This window comes from Schistosoma mansoni, chromosome 2 (genome assembly GCF_000237925.1).
Source record: "Schistosoma mansoni strain Puerto Rico chromosome 2, complete genome".
NCBI lineage: Eukaryota > Metazoa > Platyhelminthes > Trematoda > Strigeidida > Schistosomatidae > Schistosoma > Schistosoma mansoni.
The window spans coordinates 32,159,862-32,186,452 of record NC_031496.1 but is presented as its reverse complement, the minus strand read 5'-3'; the positions used below and the strand labels follow the sequence as shown (position 1 = coordinate 32,186,452).

At 39.2% G+C, this 26,591-nt stretch overlaps 1 protein-coding gene across 1 annotated transcript; it reads left to right on the top strand.

Annotated features, from left to right (window-relative positions):
• Positions 1 to 1,962: 1,962 nt before the first annotated feature.
• Smp_001280 (hypothetical protein) lies at positions 1,963 to 25,725 on the top strand (the record flags this gene model as incomplete). Its single annotated transcript, XM_018796395.1, has 3 exons — positions 1,963 to 2,071; positions 24,590 to 24,628; positions 25,646 to 25,725. 3 exons carry the CDS (start codon positions 1,963 to 1,965, stop codon positions 25,723 to 25,725), a joined length of 228 nt encoding a protein of 75 aa, XP_018650612.1.
• Positions 25,726 to 26,591: the final 866 nt, after the last annotated feature.

Here is a 26,591-nt window from a genome sequence, read left to right as displayed (position 1 = left end):
ATTTGAGAAAGTAGAGATTTGTAGCTTAGGTGAATGCTTTTGATGGAGTTTTGCCCTCTGAGCTGGATGGTTTGTCAGTTTGTTTATTGTTCCAGAAATAAGTATGATATCGGATTCTATGTCTAGTTGTAGACAAATATGAACGTCATTCAGTAATAGATCAAAGTGACTTCAATTGTTAGTTAAATTGCATGTAAATGTTGAATATACACATTGCAAATCTACCTTCTGGGACACGCGATTTGGATTTTCAATCTGACCTTATAAATTAAATTATGATCTCTTTATGATCGACTTTACACCATATATTTCATCGGTGATTTATACAATGGGAAGCTTAGCGAAATGTTATTCACCACAAAATCAGAATCTTGTAAAAGGTTGCTTTAATTGTGCTTGGTGTTGATTCCTGACAGTAACAGCATTTTGTCTGCATCATTTGAGAGAATGAATATTAAAGTTTATTAAGGTTTCTCCTCTAGTTTCTATCATCGCAGTATCATATTTTAAATTTACCATGGGTTGACACTCTGTAGTAGTCATTTATAATGTCATTCCATTATCTTTAAAGCAGTTCACACTTTGGAATCTGTGGGTAGTTGTAGTCTAGAAACAAATGAAAATTTAAACCGGTGATTTGATAATCTATTTAGTTTAAAGCGTTGAGATTGTAGATTAATCCTGCTTGCCTATGCCAGTTTATCTTCGCCAACATCCTTGGTTAACTGGAGGCATTTGTAACGAATATAGAATAACGTCTGGTGTTCAAAATATCAACGGTTTCATCAAAACTGAACTCCCTTGTGTGATTTGATAGACTATGATTTCTTATATTTGTAGTATTGTTGTAGGCCAAATTTTGCGTCAGCAGTCTTACCTTTGAATCGGGCCAGTAGATATGAAGTGTCTATTATTTATGAGAATGTAAATAAACTATGCGGTCCCGAAGAAATAAATATTGCACGAACCTACTCTAGTTGTTAGTTACCACAGATTTGAATTCCCTGATGCTTCTGTGTTGTTTAGTGGACGGAACTTTCATGTTAAGAGTTCGAGAGATAGCCAGTGGTAGGAGAACTTCTGATCTCAGCTTGGATACACTGGCTGCATAACAGCAAATACGCCAATTATGATGTTCTAGGATGAAAAAATGATATGAAAACTTTATTACCTTTTATTAAGCGATAAGAGCCAGTCAGTCAGTTACAACGTAGAACTTCATACGTACGTACATCAGTTTGAGTTGTCATACCACATTAACACAGAGATACAGTTGTCGATTTAAATCCCATAGTGGTCGAAGTAGTAAGAGTATAAGCAGTAATCGGAAAGATTAGGGTCTGAAGATGTTATTGAAGGAGTATAATGTAGTGAAATAAATTTGGAAAGAGAAGAAAGATAGAGACATGAAGAATTGAGAATATTAGAATTTGATAGAACACAAAGAGTAAATGCATCTACACCATCGATTTATCAAGTGACAAGAAGAAACTGGTAATTGCAATGTTTTGGTTGAATAGTTGAACGATTTACGAATTTCAGATCATTTCAGTGAACCAAACTATCAATTGAACTGTACTATTCAATCAAGTTTTATTTATCACAATCATTGTATATAATATCGATATAAATTGTTGAATAATATATATTATCTGATAAATTTCGTATCTATTCTTTTCTCACTACCTATGGAAAAAGGTAACACTCAGTTCATTGAATGATCAAATTCGAATTGGTTCAGATGGTAGAGAATATTAATTTATTCATGAATTAGCTAGAAATTTATCTAAAGAAGCTTATTTAGCTGCATCAAATAATTTAAAATTACTTAAAGACAATTTGAAATTATCCAATAATGGAAGTGACAGTAATTATGAATATGCCAATAATGACAGTAACCATGATGATGATGATGATGATGATAAGGGGGAGGAGGAAGAGGAGGGTGTACCGTTACCACTGATGTCTATGATTTTAGGCACTGATCATTTGGATAATTATTGGCATAGAGTGTTACTTCGTATAATTGAAATTCAAGTTGATACAGTAGTTGTAAATGAAAATGATTTTGGTAAGTGTAAATATTTGTAAACAAAAAGTAACACTCACTATTTTAAGATATTCATTTTTTATAATATTTCAATTCCTTTGCTCTGCATCCTTGTGATGCGTATCAGTTGCCTGTTTACTTATTATTGCGATAGTTTGTTATGTACTGTATTATGACTATGAAATATGCCATTTGAAGTTGGAGAACACCAATAGGTTGTAACGTTTTGAATGTTGTATAGATATCTTTGAGTAATCACTTTCGGAGTAGCGAAACACACGAGGTTGAGGTTAGGTTTATGGTAATGGGCAAATTGATCTTGAGTTTATAACGAATAAGAGTCATGCAGTCTACTGAGTTTTACCAATTATTAGGACATAACAAAAACGACAACGATTCACTATATGAGATTAACGTGACAACAATTCAGATATTTGAAAGCAGCCTCGTTAGTTTATTTCATATTTTATTTCAACACATACATATTGGTACAAATATATATTCGCCACACAATTGTGTGAGGTCAATGATATTGTCCGGGTGCCCAAAATGAAGTAGGTGTTTTTCTTAGGAAGCCACACCCAGAGCCTTTGACCTGAAAGTCTGACCAAGCAGACAGTGGGGCATAGTGAAGAAGTGCATTCCAATGGTAGCCGGTGACCAACGATTAGTTCATACACTATTTGTCTCCCCAGGATCCTGGAACCCATATGCACCATTGGTTTGGAATCAGGGTTTCCCAACTTCCCTGGATGAACTTATAAGTTCCAAACTAGGTTTGGCTGAAGAATAACTGTCTGGTAAGAGAAGAAACGCGTGTCTGCCAATCGAAGTCAGAACAAGGTGATTGGGGTAACAGCGGTTCTAAATTCTATCATAAATACAAATATATGACTTCACTTAAACAAATATTACCACTCAGTTATTCAACCAATAATTGTTGTCACAATAATCGATCTAAATAAATACAATAAATACATAAATTGATAAGAAATATAAGAAAATTGCTGAAAGCTCAAGAGGGAGGTGTTAGTGGGATATAGATTAGATTAAGCATGTTTTATTAATGATGATGTTGCTGCGCGCTGATTGGTTAATTTTAAACCGACCAGCCTGGGCATATTATTGAAGAAAAATCTATAAGCTTCTTATGTATATACTATAAATATATGAACGATATTTAAACTATTGATTGCTGTTCACTTATCATTATTATTTGGAATACAATTTCATTCCTGTTCGAGGTGTTCTGATTTTGGTGTCTTGTCGAGTGTCATCGTATAAGAATACTAAGCAATAGGAATAGCCGGGTCGTTTATATAGCAAAACGCAATTATAACAGTGGCAACGAGGAAAAAGAAAAATTCATTCAAAATGCCTATATCAGATGACCAGCTTAGCCGGATACTACAACAACAGCAAGCACAACTTGATGCACAAATGCGCCTGTTAGAAACTCTGACGCAACAGCTTAACATACACTACTCGAGTTCACATGCTACTACAAGTACTTCTTCTTGTGATGCAGTTGCCAGCAGCATCCCAAAATTCTTTTATGACCCCAAATGTGGCAATACATTTCTCACGTGGTTCAAGCGTTGGGAAGATACATTTAGAATAGAATTCTGTCAACAAGATGACGCTTGGAAGACTCGGTTGTTGATGCGTAAGTTGTGAAGCAATGAGCATGCACGTTATGCTGTTCATATATTAACAAAGTCACCTCGAGAGTTCAGTTTCGAGGAGACAGTAACGCAGTTGTCAAAATTTTCGGCGAATCTTCCTCATTGTTTAGTATTCGATATCAGTGTCTGAATTTGATGAAACGTGAAGCCGATGAATATGGTGCTCTAGCAAATGTCGTCAACAGAGAGTGTGAACAGTTCAAGTTACGCTCGTTGACAGAAGATCAATTTCAATGCCTTGTATTCATCAAAGCTCTGCAGTCACCACAAGATGCTGAAATTAGAACCAGACTTCTAACTCGTTTGGATCAAGACCCAAACGTCACACCCAAGATATTGACAGATGAGTGTAAACGACTACAAAACATCAGACACGACAATCAGTTAATTGAACAGGTAAATTTTAATTAAACCTGCAGTAGTGTAAATGCTATGGCTAGGTTAAAAAGTCAGAAACCGAATAAAACTCATAACAAACCAACGGATGCCTGTTGGATATGTAGCGATTGGCATTATTTACGGTTCTGTCCATTTAAAAAGCATAAATAATAATAATAATAATAATAATATATTCTGAAAATAATATTTACAGAATTCAAACCAGTTTACAGGCATGATCAGATTGTTATAAAAATCAACATTTAATGTAGAGAACAAACATGAATTATAAGAAGGTTTTATGTTTGCCGGTTTAGTAATTGATAAACAGTTTAAATATGGCATATGTCACGGCAAGCCAATGCAACACCAGGGAACTTGTCATTTTTTCTTAAGTGGATAGCCTTATGATTGATCAACATTGTTCTGTAAGGTTTTCACCAGTGCCAGAGCGAGTTATTGATAATTATCTGTAACTAGAGAAAGTAAGATTAAAGCAAAGAGCACGGAACAACAAAACAATGATAGCAAGTAAGAGGTTTAACATTTAAAGTTCCTATAATCTCACTTGTGGAGTAAGATACACTTGCAGGCGCTAGAGCATTTAATGCATTTTTAGAGGAGCAAAAAGCATTAATTGACCGAACAAACAATAGTAGAGGGTTTAACATAAGGATAGTTTGGGGTGAATTATTCCATAGTCTAGAAAACTTACAGGTAAAGTAATTCATATAGAGAGAAGACCTAGAATATGTTTGTTTCGCTAAAGACAAGGAGTTACGAATGTCGTAATGTGAGGCCTTAGCATATTGAATCGCCTGACTGGATGTGAAGGAGAGTTTGTTAAGTATTTTGAAAAAGAAGATAAGGTTAAGTTTCAGTCTCCTCATCCATAAAGTGTCAAGCCCTAGTTTACTACACCTCGAATTATATGTAAAGACACTATCAGTTCTAAGAGTACGAAATGTAAATCGTCTCTGTACTGATTCCAGTCTTAATTTACCCTTTATGAGCGTGCTACTAAGGAGAAACGCGCAGTATTCGAGGAGTGGTCGAACACAGACTTTGTACATTAGAATACCGGATTCGCTGTTATGAAGGTTTCGAGTTATGAAACCTATAAGGCGTTGAGACTTGGACGTTTGTTTCATTACCTGTTCAGTAAACGACAAGTCATCGGAGTACCTAAGTCCTAGATCTACTACTGTGTGTAACCTAGATAACATTTCCCCATTTATGGTAAGATCGAGGTTGAGTGATGTATCACCGAAGCATAGCCAACCACATTTAGCTGTATTGAGCTGCAGCTGCCATTTTGAGCACCACTGTGCTACCTTGTTAAGCTCCATGCTGATGCAATTTCGAATATTGCTCAGCTCATGTGGAGAAAATGAGTACACCACCTTAAGATCGTCTGCAAACAAAAGGGACTTACCCACACTAAAACACTCACAAATATCATTAATGAAAACTAAAAAGAGCAAAGGACCTAAGACACTACCCTGAATTACCCCACTTCTAACAGGGACTGCGTTCGACAATGAAGAGTTGACTTTAACTATTTGATGTCGATTGCTGAGGACGGAATCAAACCAGGCTAGTAACGGGTTTCGGACCCCATAAGATGAGAGTTTACCTATGAGAAGTTGGTGGTTGACCATGTCGAAGGCCTTAGAAATGTCCAGGTATAGCACTAATACTAGATATCCTTGGCTACGAAGCGAATAGACTAAATTAAAGAAGTCCAAATTACATGTCATACAAGATCGATTTTTAAGAAATCCATGTTGCGAATCATCAATAAATTGTTCAGTCAATAAATAGTTGGATAGTTCGTCACTAATAATTTTTTCCATAATCCTAGAGATAACTGGAGTAATATTTATTGGCTGATAGTTGTTCATGTCAGTCTTATCTCCGGATTTGTAACGTGGTATGATGTACGCGGTTTTCCAACGGTCAGGATAAGAGCCTGATTCCATAGAGAGGGTAAACAGTTTGAGGAGAAGAAGTTGGATATCTGGACCACCATATTTGTAGAGAAATAATGAAATCCCGTCTGCACCGTGACCTTTCGAAACCTTGAGCTTATTTATAACCTTACTAATTTTCAGACATGTGAAGGAGATAGATTTTATGGAGTTACCAGTCAAGCATATAACTCTAGAAACAGAGCGAGGTATGTAACAGACGTGGACATAAAGAAGGCCATTGTCCACCGAATCGTAAATCCCAGCCCAAGAAGAAGTATAAACGTCTTTCACGTGTGGTGAAATCAGCTGAGTCTAAATCTCTTTCTCTGGTAGCAGCTTTTCAAACAGACTATGACATTCGGAGAAAGTATGTTACGATCCAGTTAATGGCATAGCGGTTCTTCTTCAAATTGACACAGCACCCGATGTTACTCTGGTATCTAGAGAGACGTTTAGCTTGCTGGAAAAGCTGCCAATGAAGCCATCGAAGAAAACGGCTGAAAACGCATCTGGAGGTGTACTGAAACTAGTTGGTGAATTACAATGTAAATTTTCCTTCAATGGAAATAGCTGTAAAAAAGTATGTTATCTAACAGAACGACCAAACCTTGATCTACTTGGTCCAGATATGTTAGAAAAGCTTGGATTAATGGATATACCCATCAACAGCGTTTGTAACGTGTCGTGTTCATCATTAGACACCACTTAATATGCAAATAAGACAGGTATAAAGTTCCAGAAATACGGAGTGTAGCAGCAGCGGCAATTCGAAACACTCCAGTGTCGTCAGGTGAAGTCGAAAAAGACTTTTCAGCATTTTGTCAGCAAAACGGAATCAGGCACATCCGAACACCTCCATTCCATCCGCAATCGAATGGCCAGGTAGAACGTTTTGTTGGTACGTTCAAAAATGCTCTAAAAAAATCAAGAGGGGAGGAGGACACCGAAGAGATCTTAGTGAGGTTCCTGTTTATCTACCGTTCTACACCGAACCCTCAAACAACAAATGGGGTCTCTCTAGCGAAAGCGTTACTTGAAAGAAAAATAAGGACACATTTCGATGTCATCCGTCCGACGCCAGCTCTTAAGCCGCAACGAAACGTGATGATGGAGAAACAGTACAATAGTCATCATGGGGCACAAAAACGATTGTTCACGGTGGGTCAAAAAGTACTTGCTATGGACTATCGAGGAAAACATCCTACATGGATAGCTGGTCGGATCGTGCAAAAGAAAGGAAATGTGGTTTACGAGGTGTCCGTTAGTTCAGTAATCTGGGTGCGTCATGCCAACCAACTGAAATCAACCTCGATCTCGAACAACGAAACGCAGCATAGATTACCTCTTGATGTACTGCTAGACACCTTTGAGATAAAAACACCTGAAACAGACAGGACAGTCAAGGTGCAAACGAAGGATGATACAACGTCCTTATTACCTAGAAGGTGGACTAACCGGAAGCGCAAACCAGTAAAGAGGTTGCAGTTGGACCCTAACACCAGATCCTACGAATCTGCTCAAGAGGGAGGTGTTAGTGGGATATAGATTGGATTAAGCATGTTTTATTAATGATGATGTTGCTGCGCGCTGATTGGTTAATTTTAAACCGATCAGCCTGGGCATATTATTGAAGAAAAATCTATAAGCTTCTTATGTATATACTATAAATATATGAACGATATTTAAACTATTGATTGCTGTTCACTTATCATTATTATTTGGAATACAATTTCATTCCTGTTCGAGGTGTTCTGATTTTGGTGTCTTGTCGAGTGTCATCGTATAAGAATACTAAGCAATAGGAATAGCTGGGTCGTTTATATAGCAAAACACAATTATAACAGAAACATACTTCCTACAATTATGGTAGCCGGTTCTGTTAACAGCTACCGTCACTTTGACTGTTCGTGGCCAATGGATGATATTAGTTCATGATGATAATAATAATAATAATGATAATGATAATATCACTAGTATTATTCCACAAGGAGTCTGTACAGTCAATACAAATCGAGTAAATATGAATAAATACAGTGGACCACTTATGAATCAAGTAGTCTATGTGAAATTAATAAAAGATATGATATTGATATCCTGCAACTATTATTGAAAGAAAAGAAATTGACAGAACATTCATCCAAATTAGATGGAATAGTTTCATAGTATTTCGGTGCCGAATTGATGAAAGACATTAAATAGGGAGGAGAAGAATGTATTTGTAAAATCTTAACGACAACTGAATTTGAAGTAATTCCAAGGAACAAGCATTGATCAGATTGCTAGTGCGAAAAGTTGAAGTCACTTCAGATTCAATCGTTGAGATTTTACAAATATATTCTTCTTTTTCATAGTTGAAAGCATGAATCATATGAAGCTAGATCACCGAGGAAAACCTTGGAAGCACTGAACGACCGTTTTGTATCATTGTGGGGCTCCTCAGTAGTGCACATCCAATATTTCGCCTCAAGAGATTCAAACCCACAATAGGACGAAAGGGCCGTTCAATGTTTACAGGTTTTCCTTAGTGGTCTAGCTTCAATCGACTCATGCTTTCAACTATGAAAATAATAAATCAACACAAAACCCCTTATGATTGTTCTTCCCATTGAAAAGATACTTAATTTTTGAACTGCTAATATTTTCATAGAAATTTATTATACTTAAAACGACAGTCGAGAATAGGCTTAACAAGAGATTGAAGATTCTTTAGCCGGTTCAATTTTGAAAATTTCATTATGAACTGATACTTACTTACTTACGTACATACGCCTGTTACGCCCAATGGAGCATAGACCGCTGACCAGCATTCTCCAACCCACCCTATCTTTGACCTTCTTTTCTACTTCTATCCAACTTTTGTCCATTCTTCTCATGTCTGCCTCCAGTTCTCGGCAGAGATTGATATCAACATTGTAAATATTATTTTAGAACGTAGACCTTTCTTTCTTTTTTCGTTTTGAATTCTCTAACAAATTACCTTTGTAGTAAAAAAGAAGATAATTAATCAATATCAGTCATCTTTGATTTGAAAGAAAACATTGTTAATTAATCAAATATGACGTGGGACAGACACGGCGTTTCGGTCGGTATTCGATATCATCCTTAAACTTCGTGTACTGTTCACTTTAATAACCGTCATTAGATAACACCCCAAAGGTGCGTAAATCAGAAGGTGAATACAAAGTTTTGATTGCGTTTATCGTCGAAACACACCCAGATATCTAAAACTGCAGGTACGTTAAGCAAGAATGAAAGAGAAGTGCCGAAATGCAAGCAAGTGAGCGAGAGGATGATCGAGTCCATGAACGAGTGTGTAAATGAATGAAACATCGAATCACTTGAGCGACTAATAGAAAGGCTAGCAGAATGAATATATGCGTAGACAGTAAGCAATGCTCAACCATACATATTCATACAAGTGCAACAATAATAAAGGTACATCGGCACAGATAGGTTGTTTCTGTACGAATGACTCTATCCGTTAAATAAGTGAACAAAAGGGCTTAACCAATTTAAATATGAACAAACTCAATCGTACGTGATCTGCTATAATGGCATCAATGTATGTTGAATGATTTAGACAACCAGTGAGAGATATCATGAACTGATACCATGTGTTGGATTGGGTACCTTTTGCGACTGCATGATATGGACGTAAAAAAACGAAGTAAATGAACTGAATATATTATTTGGTACCATCTCAGTTGCCCAATTTCATTTTCAACTATATGTTATACGGCTTAAATGTATCAGCCTGGATATTTTGAGTAAGAATTATTGTGTTACTATCCCATCACTTTGAGAATCACTGGTTAGACATACTGTAGTTAGTTATTCGATAATATGCCCTTATTTTGTCTGATGAGTACCTATGCCTAATGAATGCACATCCTACAAAAAGCAGCCGATTGAAAGTATATGTATCTGTTGATTGTTGTGAGCACTTATGTAAGTACCCATGCAGTGATAACAAATTTAAGACACTGGCCAACTAGTCGAAAACAACAATATTGGAAAAGTGAAATCATAAGACAGTGGACTCAAAATGACTTATGAACAAGTTGAAATAGGCACTGAGGATTCTTAAGCGTTGAAGAACTAATAATAATTGAATCCTTTTCTACTGATGAATTCTACAACTTGTTTGTATTGTGTCGGGCTCAGCGGTTTGCCCCCAAATGCCCTGGTACGGCCGAGAAGTGGGGAGAGTCTACTCTCCCTCTCGAAATGCTCTCACATGGCCAGCGAATATATAGCCTCTGCCAGGGAAGTCCTACTCACTGCCTTCTCGTGGTGGTGGGGGTGTTGTTTACGAAAGTGAAAGGACGAAAAGCGAATGTCCGGCGCTTTAACCGGGTTGGTGGACACGGAGGGTCCACCTAGGGGAGTTGGAAAACCCTGATTCCAAACCAGTGGTGCACATGGGCTCCAGTTTCCTGATGGAACGAATGGCGGAAGAACCTGTCATTGGTCAACGACTACCATGGGACTGCATCTCCTCACGATGCTCCACTGCCTTGTGGATCAGACCTTTCGGTCAAAGGCTCCGGGTGTGGCCCCCTATGAAAACCACCTGCTTCGGTTTGGGCACCCGGGCAGTATCACAGCCCACACACAAATGAATGAAATGACGAACTCTATTGACGATTCTATTCCTGCTCATATTATAAGCAAGACAATTTACGTTATTATTATTATTATTATTATTACTATTATTATTATTATTATTATTACTTACCATATCGCTAATTCACCCCCTTTTACCCCCAATTTGTGTAACCTTACTCTTCAACTTATGCATCAGCTCGCTCTTGGTGGAAAATCTGTCCTATCTAAACGATCTCCAGTCACTGTCTGATTGAAAGTGAATGCTTCCACCGATAATGAATACTGAGGCAGTCTTTCTGAAACCGCGTACACCGTTCAAGCTGGCTTCCTTCAACGTTCGCACACTAATGCAGATCGAACAACAGATAGGGTTGGCTATGTCTTTGGAAGGTCTTAATGTTGATGTTTGTTGTCTATCCGAGACCCGTATTCAAGACTCTAGTGAAGTACTACAAATCCGCTCTCCATCTGTCTCGAAAAGCTTGTTCCACGTGCGCTTATCCGGGGACCCTGTGGCATCTTCGTCTGGTCTTGCTGGCGTTGGTGTCGCACTAAGCGCTAGGGCTGAGGCAGCACTAATCGATTGGATCCCCATTAACAGTCGGTTATGTGCTGTTAGATTAGAAAGTTCCATCAAAGTGAGAAGAAACCGGCGTGAGAAACGGTGTCTTTTCGTCATCTCCGCCTATGCCCCGACAGATTGCAGCCCGGATGCAATCAAGGATGAGTTTTACCATCAGTTAACAGTTCTTCTCCAGAAAGCGCGTTCGACAGATATTGTAGTACTAGCCGGAGACTTGAATGCACAGGTCGGGCGTCTAGGCACAGAAGAGAGTCGTTTAGATGGCCGATGGGGACTTGTGGGTCGCAGGACAGATAACGGGGACCGTTTGCTGCAACTGTGCACAGACCACAACCTGTTTCTGGCCAGCACTAACTTCCGGCACAGTCATCGCCGGTGTGCCACCTTGAGTCCTCCCTCTGCATCCCAAGCCTGGACTCAGATTGATCACATCGCGATCAGCTACCGCTGGCGTGGTTGTGTACAAGACTGCCGCTCCTTTTGGAGTACCTATCTGGAGTCTGATCATGCCCTGGTCTGCGCCAATCTCGCCTTACTTTTCAGTGGCCGAAGGACTGACCACCACCAACGGATTGATATTAGTAAATTGGCTGCAACTTCTGTTGCAAGTAAGTACCGAGCGGAGCTAGCCTCTAGGCTAGCTAACACCCCACCGAAAAGTATAGATGAGCATTGGTTGCATCTTCACGACGCCATGAAAATGGCGAGTAAAGCCGCTTGCGGCTTCGCGAAACGTCCCGCTTACAAGCACTGGGTTTCTTCTGGCTCCTTACAACTGATGGAAGCCCGTCGGTCTACTCCGGGTGACCGTGAGTTTGACCACAAACGAAGGCTGTTACGTAATGAAATCGGGCAAAGCTTGCGTAAGGACCGAGAAGCCTGGTGGTCGGAGCGTGCTAATGAGATGGAAGCAGCAGCTGCATCTGGTAACTGCCGGGAGCTCTTCCAACTCATCCGAGCCACTGGCAGCAAGAAGTCTAGTGTGAGTGAAACAATCTACGAGGATGATGGTATGCCAATCACTAACATCTGTCGACGTCTTGAACGATGGGCGGAATTTTTCGAAGGGCAGTTCAACTGGCCTGCTGCTCCGGCAACATCAACCAGCTTGTCCTGCCCCCCATGGCCGGTGACGACTGATCCACCAAACGAGGTGGAAGTCCGCAGGGAACTCCAACTCTTGAAGCGCTACAAATCACCGGGCCCAGATGACTTACCTCCGGCTCTTTTTAAAGATGGTGGCGACTTTCTGACTAAGGAATTGACTGTGTTGTTTGCAAAGGTTTGGGAGCAAGAAAGTGTTCCAACATCATGGAATGAGTCAATAGTCGTCCCTATCTTTAAAAAGGGTTCGCGTTGTTCCTGCAATAACTATCGGGGGATAAGTCTACTTCCGATTGCGTCCAAACTACTGGCTTATATCATTCTTCGTAGGTTGTTTAAAACCCGAGAACGATTGACTCGCGAGGAGCAGGCTGGTTTTCGTTCTGGTCGAGGATGCATTGATCACATCTTCACTCTCCGCCAAATGTTAGAACACTGTCATACTTATCGCAGGCCAACAATCGTAGTGTTTCTTGATATAAGGGCGGCCTTCGATTCGTTGGACAGGACTGTTCTCTGGGATTGTCCATTGAAGAAGGGTGTGCCTGAGAAGTTCATTAACATCTTAAAGGCCCTGTACACGAACACCTCAGGCAGAGTGAGGGCATACAACCACCTTTCTCCCTTGTTCCATTCGAGCAGTGGGGTTAGGCAGGGTTGCCCGATCTCACCATTCCTCTTCAACTTTGTCATCGACGACATCTTGGAAACAGCTCTGATGGATGTAAGTAATGGCGGTGTGGATATGTTGCCTGGAGAACGACTTCTCGACCTTGAGTATGCGGATGATATTGTCTTACTGTGCGATAATGCCCAAGGCATGCAATCAGCACTTAATCAGTTGGCAATCAGTGTCCGCAGGTACGGCATGTGCTTTGCACCCTCCAAGTGCAAAGTACTTCTACAAGACTGGCAGGATTCTAATCCTGTACTCACCCTGGATGGTGAGGAGATCGAAGTAGTTGAGAAGCTCGTGTATCTAGGTAACTATATAAGTGCTGGTGGTGGCGTGAGTGATGAGATTGATGCACATATAAGGAAAGCCAGAGCGGCTTATGCCAATCTGGGCCATCTTTGGCGCCTTCGTGATGTTAGTCTGGCTGTAAAAGGTCGGATCTACAACGCGTCGGTGACAGCAGTTTTGCTCTATGCTTGTGAAACCTGGCCTCTCCGAGTTGAGGATGTTAGACTTCTCTCTGTGTTCGATCATCGTTGTCTCCGAAGGATTGCTGACATCCAGTGGCAACACCATGTTAGTAATGCAGAGGTTCGGCATCGTGTGTTCGGGCACAGAGACGATAATTCAATTGGTGTCACCATCTTGAAACACCGACTTCGGTGGCTTGGACATGTTTTACGAATGTCGTCCCAGAGACTTCCACGTCGTGCATTATTTGCCGACCCTGGGACTGGTTGGAAAAAGCGGAGAGGAGGTCAGGGTATGACATGGTGTCGTGGCATAAAAGGGATCTGCAAAGGGCTAGCTTCTGTTGGTCCTTCACGACTCCCTGGTTGGGGTCCGAGAGATGGTGCAACACAGTGGCTAGAGACGTTATCAGATATGGCTCAGAATATAAGCCAGTGGCGATCCTGCTGCAACCTTCTTTTACTTTCTACATAAAGAATGGTTCTTACTTTCCTATTTGAAAGAGTCTTCTGGTTGTACATTTTAGTCCGCCTTATCTTTTCATCCCTTCTCTTCCTACTTTCATTATTTTGTGTGGCGCATATGTACCTGGTGCCCTTTTGTACCAATATATATGTGTTTAAATAAATAATAAATAAATAATATTGTGTTAAATAAATTATTATTGACTTACTACCTGGCTCTTTATTGTCGATCGGATATTGTATATATGAATTACGTGATCCGGTTTAGTGATCGTATAAGTACCCACGTTTTTTCTGTACGTTTTCGATTCTTTTCCAATAATCATTTCTCCTGCTTCTTCCATCTTCTGATTTAACGGCCGCGGATTTCTACACGTTCAAGTGCCGTAAGTTGTACGTCGTATTCTGCCGAAATCAAGTAGAGGACATTGTAGTACCATGCTTCGCTAATCGTTCGCCGTGATAACCGTTATAATACAAATATTAACGGTGCATAAAATCAGAAGGCAAAGAGAAGCATTATAAACAAGTTAGCCCAGCATTCCACAGAAATCAGGGTCGCATGTATAACATATGGCAGTTAGCTTTTGCATTTTTAAAAAATGTTTGCAAAAAATTGCAGTCGCTAAAAGTTATAATTATTTTCCAAGCTGAAATATGGCATAGGCACATAAGCTAAGGCAAGTGATTTTCTGTGACGACACTAAGAGAGCTTTTAGCAAAACCTTTCCATCCAAAAAACAATGAAGGAACCTCAGTAGACTCAGTCTTATGGTATCTGGTGACCAAAAACGAATCATGCATTTGTTTCTTGAAAATGTTAAAACTCATATAGACCATTAATTTCAAACCAGTTTCGTACAAATCCTGTGGATGAACTCTCCGCAGTCACCAACACAATTTAAGGGTGAAACCTCTGATTTCATCTTTGCACAGTAGTAATACATCCCTTGAGGATGTCATAAACGAGCAGCTAGATACGAACCACTTGATTGGAAGAGTGGAGACACTTTTCACTATCAATCGACTCAGAGTTGTAGAGAACAATGTCTAAGTATTTAATAATAATAATATATTCTGAAAATAATATTTACAGAATTCAAACCAGTTTACAGGCATGATCAGATTGTTATAAAAATCAACATTTAATGTAGAGAACAAACATGAATTATAAGAAGGTTTTATGTTTGCTGGTTTAGTAATTGATAAATAGTTTAAATATGGCATATGTCACGGCAAGCCAATGCAACACCAGAGAACTTGTCATTTTTTCTTAAGTGGATAGCCTTATGATTGATCAACATTGTTCTGTAAGGTTTTCACCAGTGCCAGAGCGAGTTATTGATAATTATCTGTAACTAGAGAAAGTAAGATTAAAGCAAAGAGCACGGAACAACAAAACAATGATAGCAAGTAAGAGGTTTAACATTTAAAGTTCCTATAATCTCACTTGTGAAGTAAGATACACTTGCAGGCGCTAGAGCATTTAATGCATTTTTAGAGGAGCAAAAAGCATTAATTGACCGAACAAACAATAGTAGAGGGTTTAACATAAGGATAGTTTGGGGTGAATTATTCCATAGTCTAGAAAACTTACAGGTAAAGTAATTCATATAGAGAGAAGACCTAGAATATGTTTGTTTCGCTAAAGACAAGGAGTTACGAATGTCGTAATGTGAAGCCTTAGCATATTGAATCGCCTGACTGGATGTGAAGGAGAGTTTGTTAAGTATTTTGAAAAAGAAGATAAGGTTAAGTTTCATTCTCCTCATCCATAAAGTGTCAAGCCCTAGTTTACTACACCTCGAATTATATGTAAAGACACTATCAGTTCTAAGAGTACGAAATGTAAATCGTCTCTGTACTGATTCCAGTCTTAATTTACCCTTTATGAGCGTGCTACTAAGGAGAAACGCGCAGTATTCGAGGAGTGGTCGAACACAGACTTTGTACATTAGAATACCGGATTCGCTGTTATGAAGGTTTCGAGTTATGAAACCTATAAGGCGTTGAGACTTGGACGTTTGTTTCATTACCTGTTCAGTAAACGACAAGTCATCGGAGTACCTAAGTCCTAGATCTACTACTGTGTGTAACCTAGATAACATTTCCCCATTTATGGTAAGATCGAGGTTGAGTGATGTATCACCGAAGCATAGCCAACCACATTTAGCTGTATTGAGCTGCAGCTGCCATTTTGAGCACCACTGTGCTACCTTGTTAAGCTCCATGCTGATGCAATTTCGAATATTGCTCAGCTCATGTGGAGAAAATGAGTACACCACCTTAAGATCGTCTGCAAACAAAAGGGACTTACCCACACTAAAACACTCACAAATATCATTAATGAAAACTAAAAAGAGCAAAGGACCTAAGACACTACCCTGAATTACCCCACTTCTAACAGGGACTGCGTTCGACAATGAAGAGTTGATTTTAACTATTTGATGTCGATTGCTGAGGAAGGAATCAAACCAGGCTAGTAACGGGTTTCCGACCCCATAAGATGAGAGTTTACCTATGAGAAGTTGGTGGTTGACCATGTCGAAGGCCTTAGAAATGTCCAGGTATAGCACTAATACTAGATATCCTTGGCTACGAAGCGAATAGACTAAATTAAAGAAGTCCAAATTACATGTCATACATGATGGATTTTTAAGAAATCCATGTTGCGAATCATCAATAAATTGTTCAGTCAATAAATAGTTGGATAGTTCGTCACTAATAATTTTTTCCATAATCCTAGAGATAACTGGAGTAATATTTTATTTATTTATTTATTTAAACACATATATATTGGTACAAAAGGGCACTAGGTACGTAAGCGCCACACAAAATAATGAAAGTAGGAAGAGAAGGGATGAAAAGGTAAGGCGGACTGAAATGTACAACCAGAAGACTCTTTCAGTTAGGAAAGTTAGAACCATTCTTTATGTAGAAAGTAAAAGAAGGTTGCAGCAGGATCGCCGCTGGCTTCTATTCTGAGATATATCTGATAACGTCTCTAGCCACTGTGTTGCACCATCTCTCGGACCCCAACCAGGGAGTCATGAAGGACCAACGGGGGCTATCCCTTTGCAGATCCCTTTTATGCCACGACACCATGTCATACACTGACCTCCTCTCCGCTTTTTCCAAACAGTCCCAGAGTCGGCAAATAATGCACGACGTGGAAGTCTCTGGGACGACATTCGTAAAACATGTCCAAGCCACCGAAGTCGGTGTTTCAAGATGGTGACACCAATTGAATTATCGTCTCTGTGCCCGAACACACGATGCCGAACCTCTGCATTACTAACATGGTGTTGCCACTGTATGTCAGCGATCCTTCGGAGACAACGATGATCGAACACAGAGAGAAGTCTAACATCCTCAACTCGGAGAGGTCAGGTTTCACAAGCATAGAGCAAAACTGCTGTCACCGACGCGTTGTAGATCCGACCTTTTACAGCCAGACTAACATCACGAAGGCGCCAAAGATGGATCAGATTGGCATAAGCCGCTCTGGCTTTCCTTATACGTGCATCAATCTCATCACTCACGCCACCACCAACACTTATATGGCAACCTAGATACACGAGCTTCTCAACTACTTCGATCTCCTCACCATCCAGGGTGAGTACAGGATTAGAATCCTGCCAGTCTTGTAGAAGTACTTTGCACTTGGAGGGTGCAAAGCACATGCCGTACCTGCGGACACTGATTGCCAACTGATTAAGTGCTGATTGCATGCCTTGGGCATTATCGCACAGTAAGACAATATCATCCGCATACTCAAGGTCGAGAAGTCGTTCTCCAGGCAACATATCCACACCGCCATTACTTACATCCATCAGAGCTGTTTCCAAGATGTCGTCGATGACAAAGTTGAAGAGGAATGGTGAGATCGGGCAACCCTGCCTAACCCCACTGCTCGAATGGAACAAGGGAGAAAGGTGGTTGTATGCCCTCACTCTGCCTGAGGTGTTCGTGTACAGGGCCTTTAAGATGTTAATGAACTTCTCAGGCACACCCTTCTTCAATGGACAATCCCAGAGAACAGTCCTGTCCAACGAATCGAAGGCCGCCCTTATATCAAGAAACACTACGATTGTTGGCCTGCGATAAGTATGACAGTGTTCTAACATTTGGCGGAGAGTGAAGATGTGATCAATGCATCCTCGACCAGAACGAAAACCAGCCTGCTCCTCGCGAGTCAATCGTTCTCGGGTTTTAAACAACCTACGAAGAATGATATAAGCCAGTAGTTTGGACGCAATCGGAAGTAGACTTATCCCCCGATAGTTATTGCAGGAACAACGCGAACCCTTTTTAAAGATAGGGACGACTATTGACTCATTCCATGATGTTGGAACACTTTCTTGCTCCCAAACCTTTCCAAACAACATAGTCAATTCCTTAGTCAGAAAGTCACCACCATCGGCACGGGTGACTTCGTCCAACACCATTATTAAAGCTTCCGATATCCTGGAGGGATATAAGTTCGAAACTTCTAAAAAAAAACCAACTTCGCATGTATCTATTCTCGACCATCAGTTGTATGTTGCAACGCTACCTCCATAAAGTGCGCCAAGTGTGATATTGATATTGACATGTTCCTTATGAAATCCATTTACATTCATATCTTATGAAATATCAACCCAGCTGAGTAATTTTCAACAGTGAAAATTGTAACTTCTTTAACAATTTAATATTGCCTGTAAACCGGCAGGCCTCATGTAACAATGTTAATTGAGAATAAGTTATTGTTATTATTATTATCTTTAAAAAGAGCCGGGGGTAAGTCATCTGGGCCCGGTGATTTGTAACGTTTCAAGAGTTGGAGTTCCCTGCGGACTTCCACCTCGTTTGGTGGATCAGTCGTCACCGGCCATGGGGGGCAGGACAAGCTGGTTGATGTTGCCGGAGCAGCAGGCCAGTTGAACTGCCCTTCGAAAAATTCCGCCCATCGTTCAAGACGTCGACAGATGTTAGTGATTGGCATACCATCATCCTCGTAGATTGTTTCACTCACACTAGACTTCTTGCTGCCAGTGGCTCGGATGAGTTGGAAGAGCTTCCGGCAGTTACCAGATGCAGCTGCTGCTTCCATCTCATTAGCACGCTCCGACCACCAGGCTTCTCGGTCCTTACGCAAGCTTTGCCCGATTTCATTACGTAACAGCCTTCGTTTGTGGTCAAACTCACGGTCACCCGGAGTAGACCGACGGGCCTCGATCAGTTGTAAGGAGCCAGAAGAAACCCAGTGCTTGTAAGCGGGACGTTTCGCGAAGCCGCAAGCGGCTTTACTCGCCATTTTCATGGCGTCGTGAAGATGCAACCAATGCTCATCTATACTTTTCGGTGGGGTGTTAGCTAGCCTAGAGGCTAGCTCCGCTCGATACTTACTTGCAACAGAAGTTGCAGCCAATTTACTAATATCAATCCGTTGGTGGTGGTCAGTCCTTCGGCCACTGAAAAGTAAGGCGAGATTGGCGCAGACCAGGGCATGATCAGACTCCAGATAGGTACTCCAAAAGGAGCGGCAGTCTTGTACACGACCCCGCCAGCGGTAGCTGATCGCGATGTGATCAATCTGAGTCCAGGCTTGGGATGCAGAGGGAGGACTCAAGGTGGCACACCGGCGATGACTGTGCCGGAAGTTAGTGCTGGCCAGAAACAGGTTGTGGTCTGTGCACAGTTGCAGCAAACGGTCCCCGTTATCTGTCCTGCGACCCACAAGTCCCCATCGGCCATCTAAACGACTCTCTTCTGTGCCTAGACGCCCGACCTGTGCATTCAAGTCTCCGGCTAGTACTACAATATCTGTCGAACGCGCTTTCTGGAGAAGAACTGTTAACTGATGGTAAAACTCATCCTTGATTGCATCCGGGCTGCAATCTGTCGGGGCATAGGCGGAGATGACGAAAAGACACCGTTTCTCACGCCGGTTTCTTCTCACTTTGATGGAACTTTCTAATCTAACAGCACATAACCGACTGTTAATGGGGATCCAATCGATTAGTGCTGCCTCAGCCCTAGCGCTTAGTGCGACACCAACGCCAGCAAGACCAGACGAAGATGCCACAGGGTCCCCGGATAAGCGCACGTGGAACAAGCTTTTCGAGACAGATGGAGAGCGGATTTGTAGTACTTCACTAGAGTCTTGAATACGGGTCTCGGATAGACAGCAAACATCAACATTAAGACCTTCCAAAGACATAGCCAGCCCTATCTGTTGTCTGATCTGCATTAGTGTGCGACAAGTTACTGTATGAGACAACAAACCTGATTCCAGCGGAGGAAGAAATCAGGAAGAAGCGCTGGAAGTGCATTGGGCACACCTTGAGGAAGTCGCCTATTTGTGTCACAAGACAAGCCCTCACATGGAATCCTGAAGGTCAAAAGAGAAAAGGAAGACCAAAGAACACATTACGCCGAGAAATGAAGACAGACATGAGAAGAATGAGCAAGAACTGGATAGAACTAGAAAAGAAGACCCAGGACAGAGTGGGTTGGAGAAAGCTGATCGGCGGCCTATGCTCCATTGGGAGTAACAGGTGTAAATAAGTAAGTATGTGTCCCACATTAATTAAATAAATGCCAAACAATTAACTCCTCTCAGTATATTTGCAGAACATGCAGAATAACAAACGTACCTGAAAGCAATCAAATAATCTTGTTTTCGGTAAAGAAGTAAACTGGGAAATAAGTTTTGTTCTAATACGACCCACTTCAAGTCTTGACCTCAGAAATACCATGAAGAATTACCAGGAGCATCATGTTTCAGTTTCACAGTGAATATTAGATGTCTGGAGATGTAAGACGCATTTTCTGATGAATCTCAGCTTACATGAAACACAATCTCCCCTCAAAATGATTCTATCCATGTAGAACCAGAAAATGCACAATTTGGTGATTAGTTACATAGTAAGTTGGTCGATAAGAGTCAGTTAGTATTGAGGTGTAGACAAATTATTGAGACAAATGATTGAAAACCTTGATATTATCATTATTCTTATCATTCTGATAGAATTTGTTAGAACGTGTTCTTTCAGTGTTCATCATCTTTCTGGCACACAAACTCACATATTTTAGAGCAGAATTTTTTTCATAAATGAAATAAATAGGCGAAAGAGAGAAAGAAACAATGTGAAACTGTGAAAGTATTTTCTTTTAAAAAATTAGTCTGAATGTGAGATAGTATCGTTCAATATGTTCAGCTTACAAATGAATATACTAGTCGTATTTTAAAAAGTTGAAAATTCATGGATATTAAAGAAGAATTTTAGCTTTGCTGAATGAACTGTCTCAACATCACATCTGACAAAGTAGACGCAACCTTCATCCTTGTCCACACAATCTTCAGCTAGATATTAGGCGCTATCATATATCGTTGTTTACAACAGTGCATGTGGACAACTGTGAACATATTTTATAACGAGAGAATGTTGAAATTCATGATAGAGAGAATGAGTGTAATCATTAGAAGTCGGATAATCACGTCAATCTAAAATCAACAAACACCTCAGAAGCGATACAATTTAATAATCAATCAGGGAAATCTTGGATAGTTATATAATCAGTAAACGGAATACAAGCCTGGTTCAGTGAAGAATTCTTTTTCTAAACAAATCATCGCAATTCTCCTGCAGTGGTGGTTGCATGCAGCCTCTTCTGATGAACACAAGTTAATTACAAAGGAAACGAATAACTGTATAATGTTTATCGTTCATCATGTAAAATACATAGATTATTCAGATACATATTTACCTGGATATTACTTTTGGAAATCGTCCGATCATAGAAATAAAAACCATAGTGTATTGATAAAATTCCTTCGTAATTAGTAAAAGACAAATATTATCAGTTTTTTTTGTTTAGAAAAGTCGCCTGATTTCATATTCTCTCTCTTTCTCTCTCTGCAGACAGCTCTAATTACAGTCATGAGGTGAGTTTGACCCAGAACAATAGAACTTATTCAAAGGACATAACTGATGTTTGTACAAAAATATTTTAGATATGCAACGTACCACTTTTGTTTTTAAATCTTTCATCGAATTTCGCATATTTTCTTAATTTTAATTACGTTGTTTGATCTTTTCTATGGTAAACAATACTCACCCCTCCTGTTCCACCTTCATTTTATGATGATATATAAGCAGAAGAATAAATGCTGTAGTTTCAGTGAATATGGTTTACTTAGTTTGGTTTCACGTAGCTGCTCTGCTTTTGCTTCTTCATACGTCCACACAGACGGGTAAGTAATCTGTATTATGTCAAATGCACTTCTACAATTACATTCTGAGATATTCACATCTGATTCAGTGTGCCAACGGAATCATAACACCGTCATTTCTGTCTTCACCACCATCGTCATCATAAGTCATAAAACGTGCCTTGAATATGATTAAAACCGTGTATTTGAGCATATTTCTCTGTTTTATAAATTTGTACTTGACGCCATTTTTCTTAATAGTGTTAAGAGCGATTCTAGATATAAGTATACCGTTTTAATCGATTGTGAGAATTCAACCACGTAGCAATAATTCAACGGAACATTGTTTGAGTCTGAATATTTGTTTCTGTTGAAAACTATTTGTTGATATTCGATCACTGATTTTCGTCTTTCAAGTATCAATTCTGGTGAATTATCATAGTAGTAATCGCCCACCAGACTAAACACAATCAACAACCTTTAGTCAGTGAACAAGTTATCAATTTGCTTTTTGAATTCACAAACCGATCAACACAAATAACACTGCCCTTCTTGTTGAAATTTATATGCCACGATCGAAATTGTTCACCAAACCATATGACACAATATTACAATGATTAAGTGGGTACTCCATTGTTCTGTTGACCGATGAACAGTTGAAACTTATTTAAAATGAAGCACTCGCTTCAATGACGATTTATGAGAATGCTTCATTGAATGATGTTTTGAATCTCGACATCGACGTTTCCAACAATCAACTGAAATTCTTATTGTTGTGCTTAATCCTATTTCATTTTTAGATGTCGAATCAAATCAGCTTGAAGATCTAATAGCAGAGATTTCTAAATCAAAAGGCAAGTAATGGTCATTGTGCGTTGTACAGACTTTTCATGATACTGTCAAACGTGTTAATGAAATACACGTTGCTACTAACTATTTAAATGAAGAATAATTCGGTCCGTTTCTTTGTGTCCAAGGACTGTAATTTCAGATGTGTATAATGGTGTGTTTGAAATCACATCTGCTCATCAATTATTTGTTGATGAGACTTGTATGATGTTCTGCAATATAATGACTTCAATATATCCATTCAAATGAAATCATTTTCTCAATGTTACTGATAAATGATCTTACATGTTAGTAATATGAATGTCCAGTAACAAAATGAATAACAAAACACAATTCGGTTAATCTTTAGAACAAATGGGTGTGTTCGCAAAAAAGATCAAGGCCGGCGACAGCAAAATACAATCTCTGAGAGGTAATTTGATTATTCAATCTTCATTGTAATAATCTTTCGCACTACCATTTTTAAAATGTAACTAGATCACTTTGTTCTTTAACTGAGTTGCTCTACATTGTCTTGTTCATTTCAGATAAAATCATAAAAGCAGCTCCAAATGGAATGAAGAATATCGATATGTGTATGTGAACAATAATCCAGTTCTCTAATTACATTAATGATTTTAGACAACACATGTAGAAGTAAATATTGGATCGCCCGTACAGCCATTCAAGTTTTGTCAGGTAACAGAAATTATTTTCATACAGTGGTTTATTTTTATTCGGAATTTCACTGTTATTCACTTCCATGTTGACTTTTTGAATTCGATGACTAGCAAATATACCTCATGTATGAAAGTGAATAAAGTTCAACGTTCGAAGATTTCATCCCTACAAAATACGATTGCAACATGACTTATGCCACTAATTCCGCACCCTGCAGTTTATCTTTGATAATTCTGACGAAATTCCAGCATTTCTCTCCGACATTAAGTACAGGCATAACATTATGGTAAAATAGTTTCTTAGAATGATAGGTTTCTGAAGTTAGTTCTGTTACAGGAAAGTCTACATTGAAGTGTTGAATCTTGATGTGTGTGCTCAATATTTTCATTTGTCTCTGCATGATAAATTCTGTAGCAAACCATAGATAAATCTTCCAATCGGAATGTGAGTGCGAAATTGCATCACAACTAGTATACTTAATGTAGTGTACGTTTTATTCTGACATTGTGAGCAAACATACTGTAGAAGTAGTCATTAGACAGAAAAGGTGAAAATAGATGTCTTTCGTTAGGGCTGGAAATCAACAGAGTTTATACTCAACATCCAGGAACGCCGAATCTAGAACATGTAGATATCGTGGTGAACGCTAAGACTTGAGACAAGTAAAACGTTGTCGATTTGTTTATTGAGACTTTCAACACGTGTCGAGCGAGTGGTCAAATAAATTCACATGATTTCATCATCGGTCCATGTTTCTATATCCATTCAATGCGCAATATACTCAATCGTCTATCAAACCACATTCACTTATCACTTCATCAGATATAACTTATTCATAGACATCCATGTTGAAAACAACTTAATTTGTAATCTGCTTTATTTCTCTCATAGATATTCAAGATTTCAAGAAAGATTACCAGGCGAAATATCGTAAGTTCTTTTAATAACCGAGTACTTTTTCAACATTCGAAGCACAATGACATAATTTGCAGACTGATTCTATTAATAATATGAAATGAAGTGAAGATTGTGAAACTCCCATTAATACAACTTCGAAAATTCCTCAAAATGAACGATTTTGTGAATTAAACTTTGATATATTTAGTGGTAGTGTTTCAACAATGATCGGTTGATGATGTCAATCGAAAACATAACTGTTCTAGAGGTTGGATAATAGTTATAACGCTAGGGTTTCTTCTTATAACAGTTCTTTCAATTTTTACACGCATGTAGGACGGTAATTTACCTTAGACGAACATCTACACTGGATTCCTTCCAAGTGTCTATTCTACAAGACTTCAACACAACTCAGATCAAGAACACGAGATTAGCCTAACTAGAAAGTCAATATATTTCCACACACTCAAAGTCTGACGCAATCCAACAACAATAATAATCAGGACAGATAAATATATAACACATATGACACCTGTCACACTATCCACATTTCTGACTCAGTAGAACAACCAATCATTATCATTCTCACCTGCACATAAATAACAAACAACACACCCCACACTGATATTAATTATTCGTTCAACATGAAAATTCAAGAATACAATTTTCTCTTACTTGAGACTAGTAGGATGAATAGATCTCGATCATAATGGAATTGTTCACGCTGAGGCTCGAAACCACCAATCCCGGATTCAAGTCAACACTTTGAAAGGAATCATATTGAAGTTTCTTTGAGGAAATCAGCCCTGAGAGAAAGTGAGTTGAGCTGATGAATCACGAACCAAAACAAATGAGAGTTACATGAATCTCAAAATATCAGATATATCATAACCTAATTAACAGATCTCATGTGGTAACAAAGGTCCATCGCATTCGGTCCCGGGTACTGTCCTTGAGGAATCTCAAAACCTTATTATTACAAATTCAAATGTTGTAATCCCGTACTATGTTAAAGTTTGTTATTTCTTCAACTTCTCTAATTCTATACAGCTCATGTTAATTTCAATTCATCTATTTGGGAAGCATTTATCATGGGAAAAGCTAAACGCACTAAAAGTAAGTCAAAATAATGAATTACACGCAGTTTATTCCTATCCATCTCAAATAATAACGACTTCTTGTATTTTCATCTGATCTAATCCATGTTATTAGACTATCAATAACTACAGCTGTTTGATACTTTACAGACGGGGACATTGTATAAATGAGTGAGGGTTAGTAGTTCTGTAGATGTGATTTTTAAGATTCATCCACAACCTCACTTGCATCTGTCGACAATATCAGGGTGTTCGTCTAGCTCACAACAAGTAGTGTTTTTGTGTTAAGCATTTAGGCCGTATTGCTGTATAAACGTCGTTTATATGATTATAATGAAAGAGAATTAATTTCACCTACAGTTTACCCCAACATTTACTTCATATTTTTTTATTTCCATGTCGTCGTTGCTAATTGCAGTATGCAAATTCCAGTGTTTAATTAACATCGAGAGTTTATCTGAAATCACAGGAAAATCTTAACCATTATCACCTCTCCTTAAATGTTTGCCGAAATGTATGTAGGTTTTATGCGATATAGGTACATCACGTCGACTTAAATAGTTTAAGTTTCGGTAAGGCATCCTAAATTTCCAATGAGTTTGCCAGATTACTTTTAAGTTAAGAATTTATTCAGTTTGTGAGTACCCATTATCTGAATTTGCCTATCTATATACGAGACTACAAATAATCAGTCTGTTTTGACAGTTATTCTTTCTGTACGGGTCACTTCAATATTGTGTTTCTAGAAGAGATGGACGGTAGCTAGCGGAATCTCGAAATGAATATCACTTCCAGGATACAGTGGTATTCAGTTAAGAAGCCTATTTCTCCTCCATCAGTCACTATACATCTCTGATCACTATTTATTTACTCCAGATCAATATGGTTTCTAATCAGAC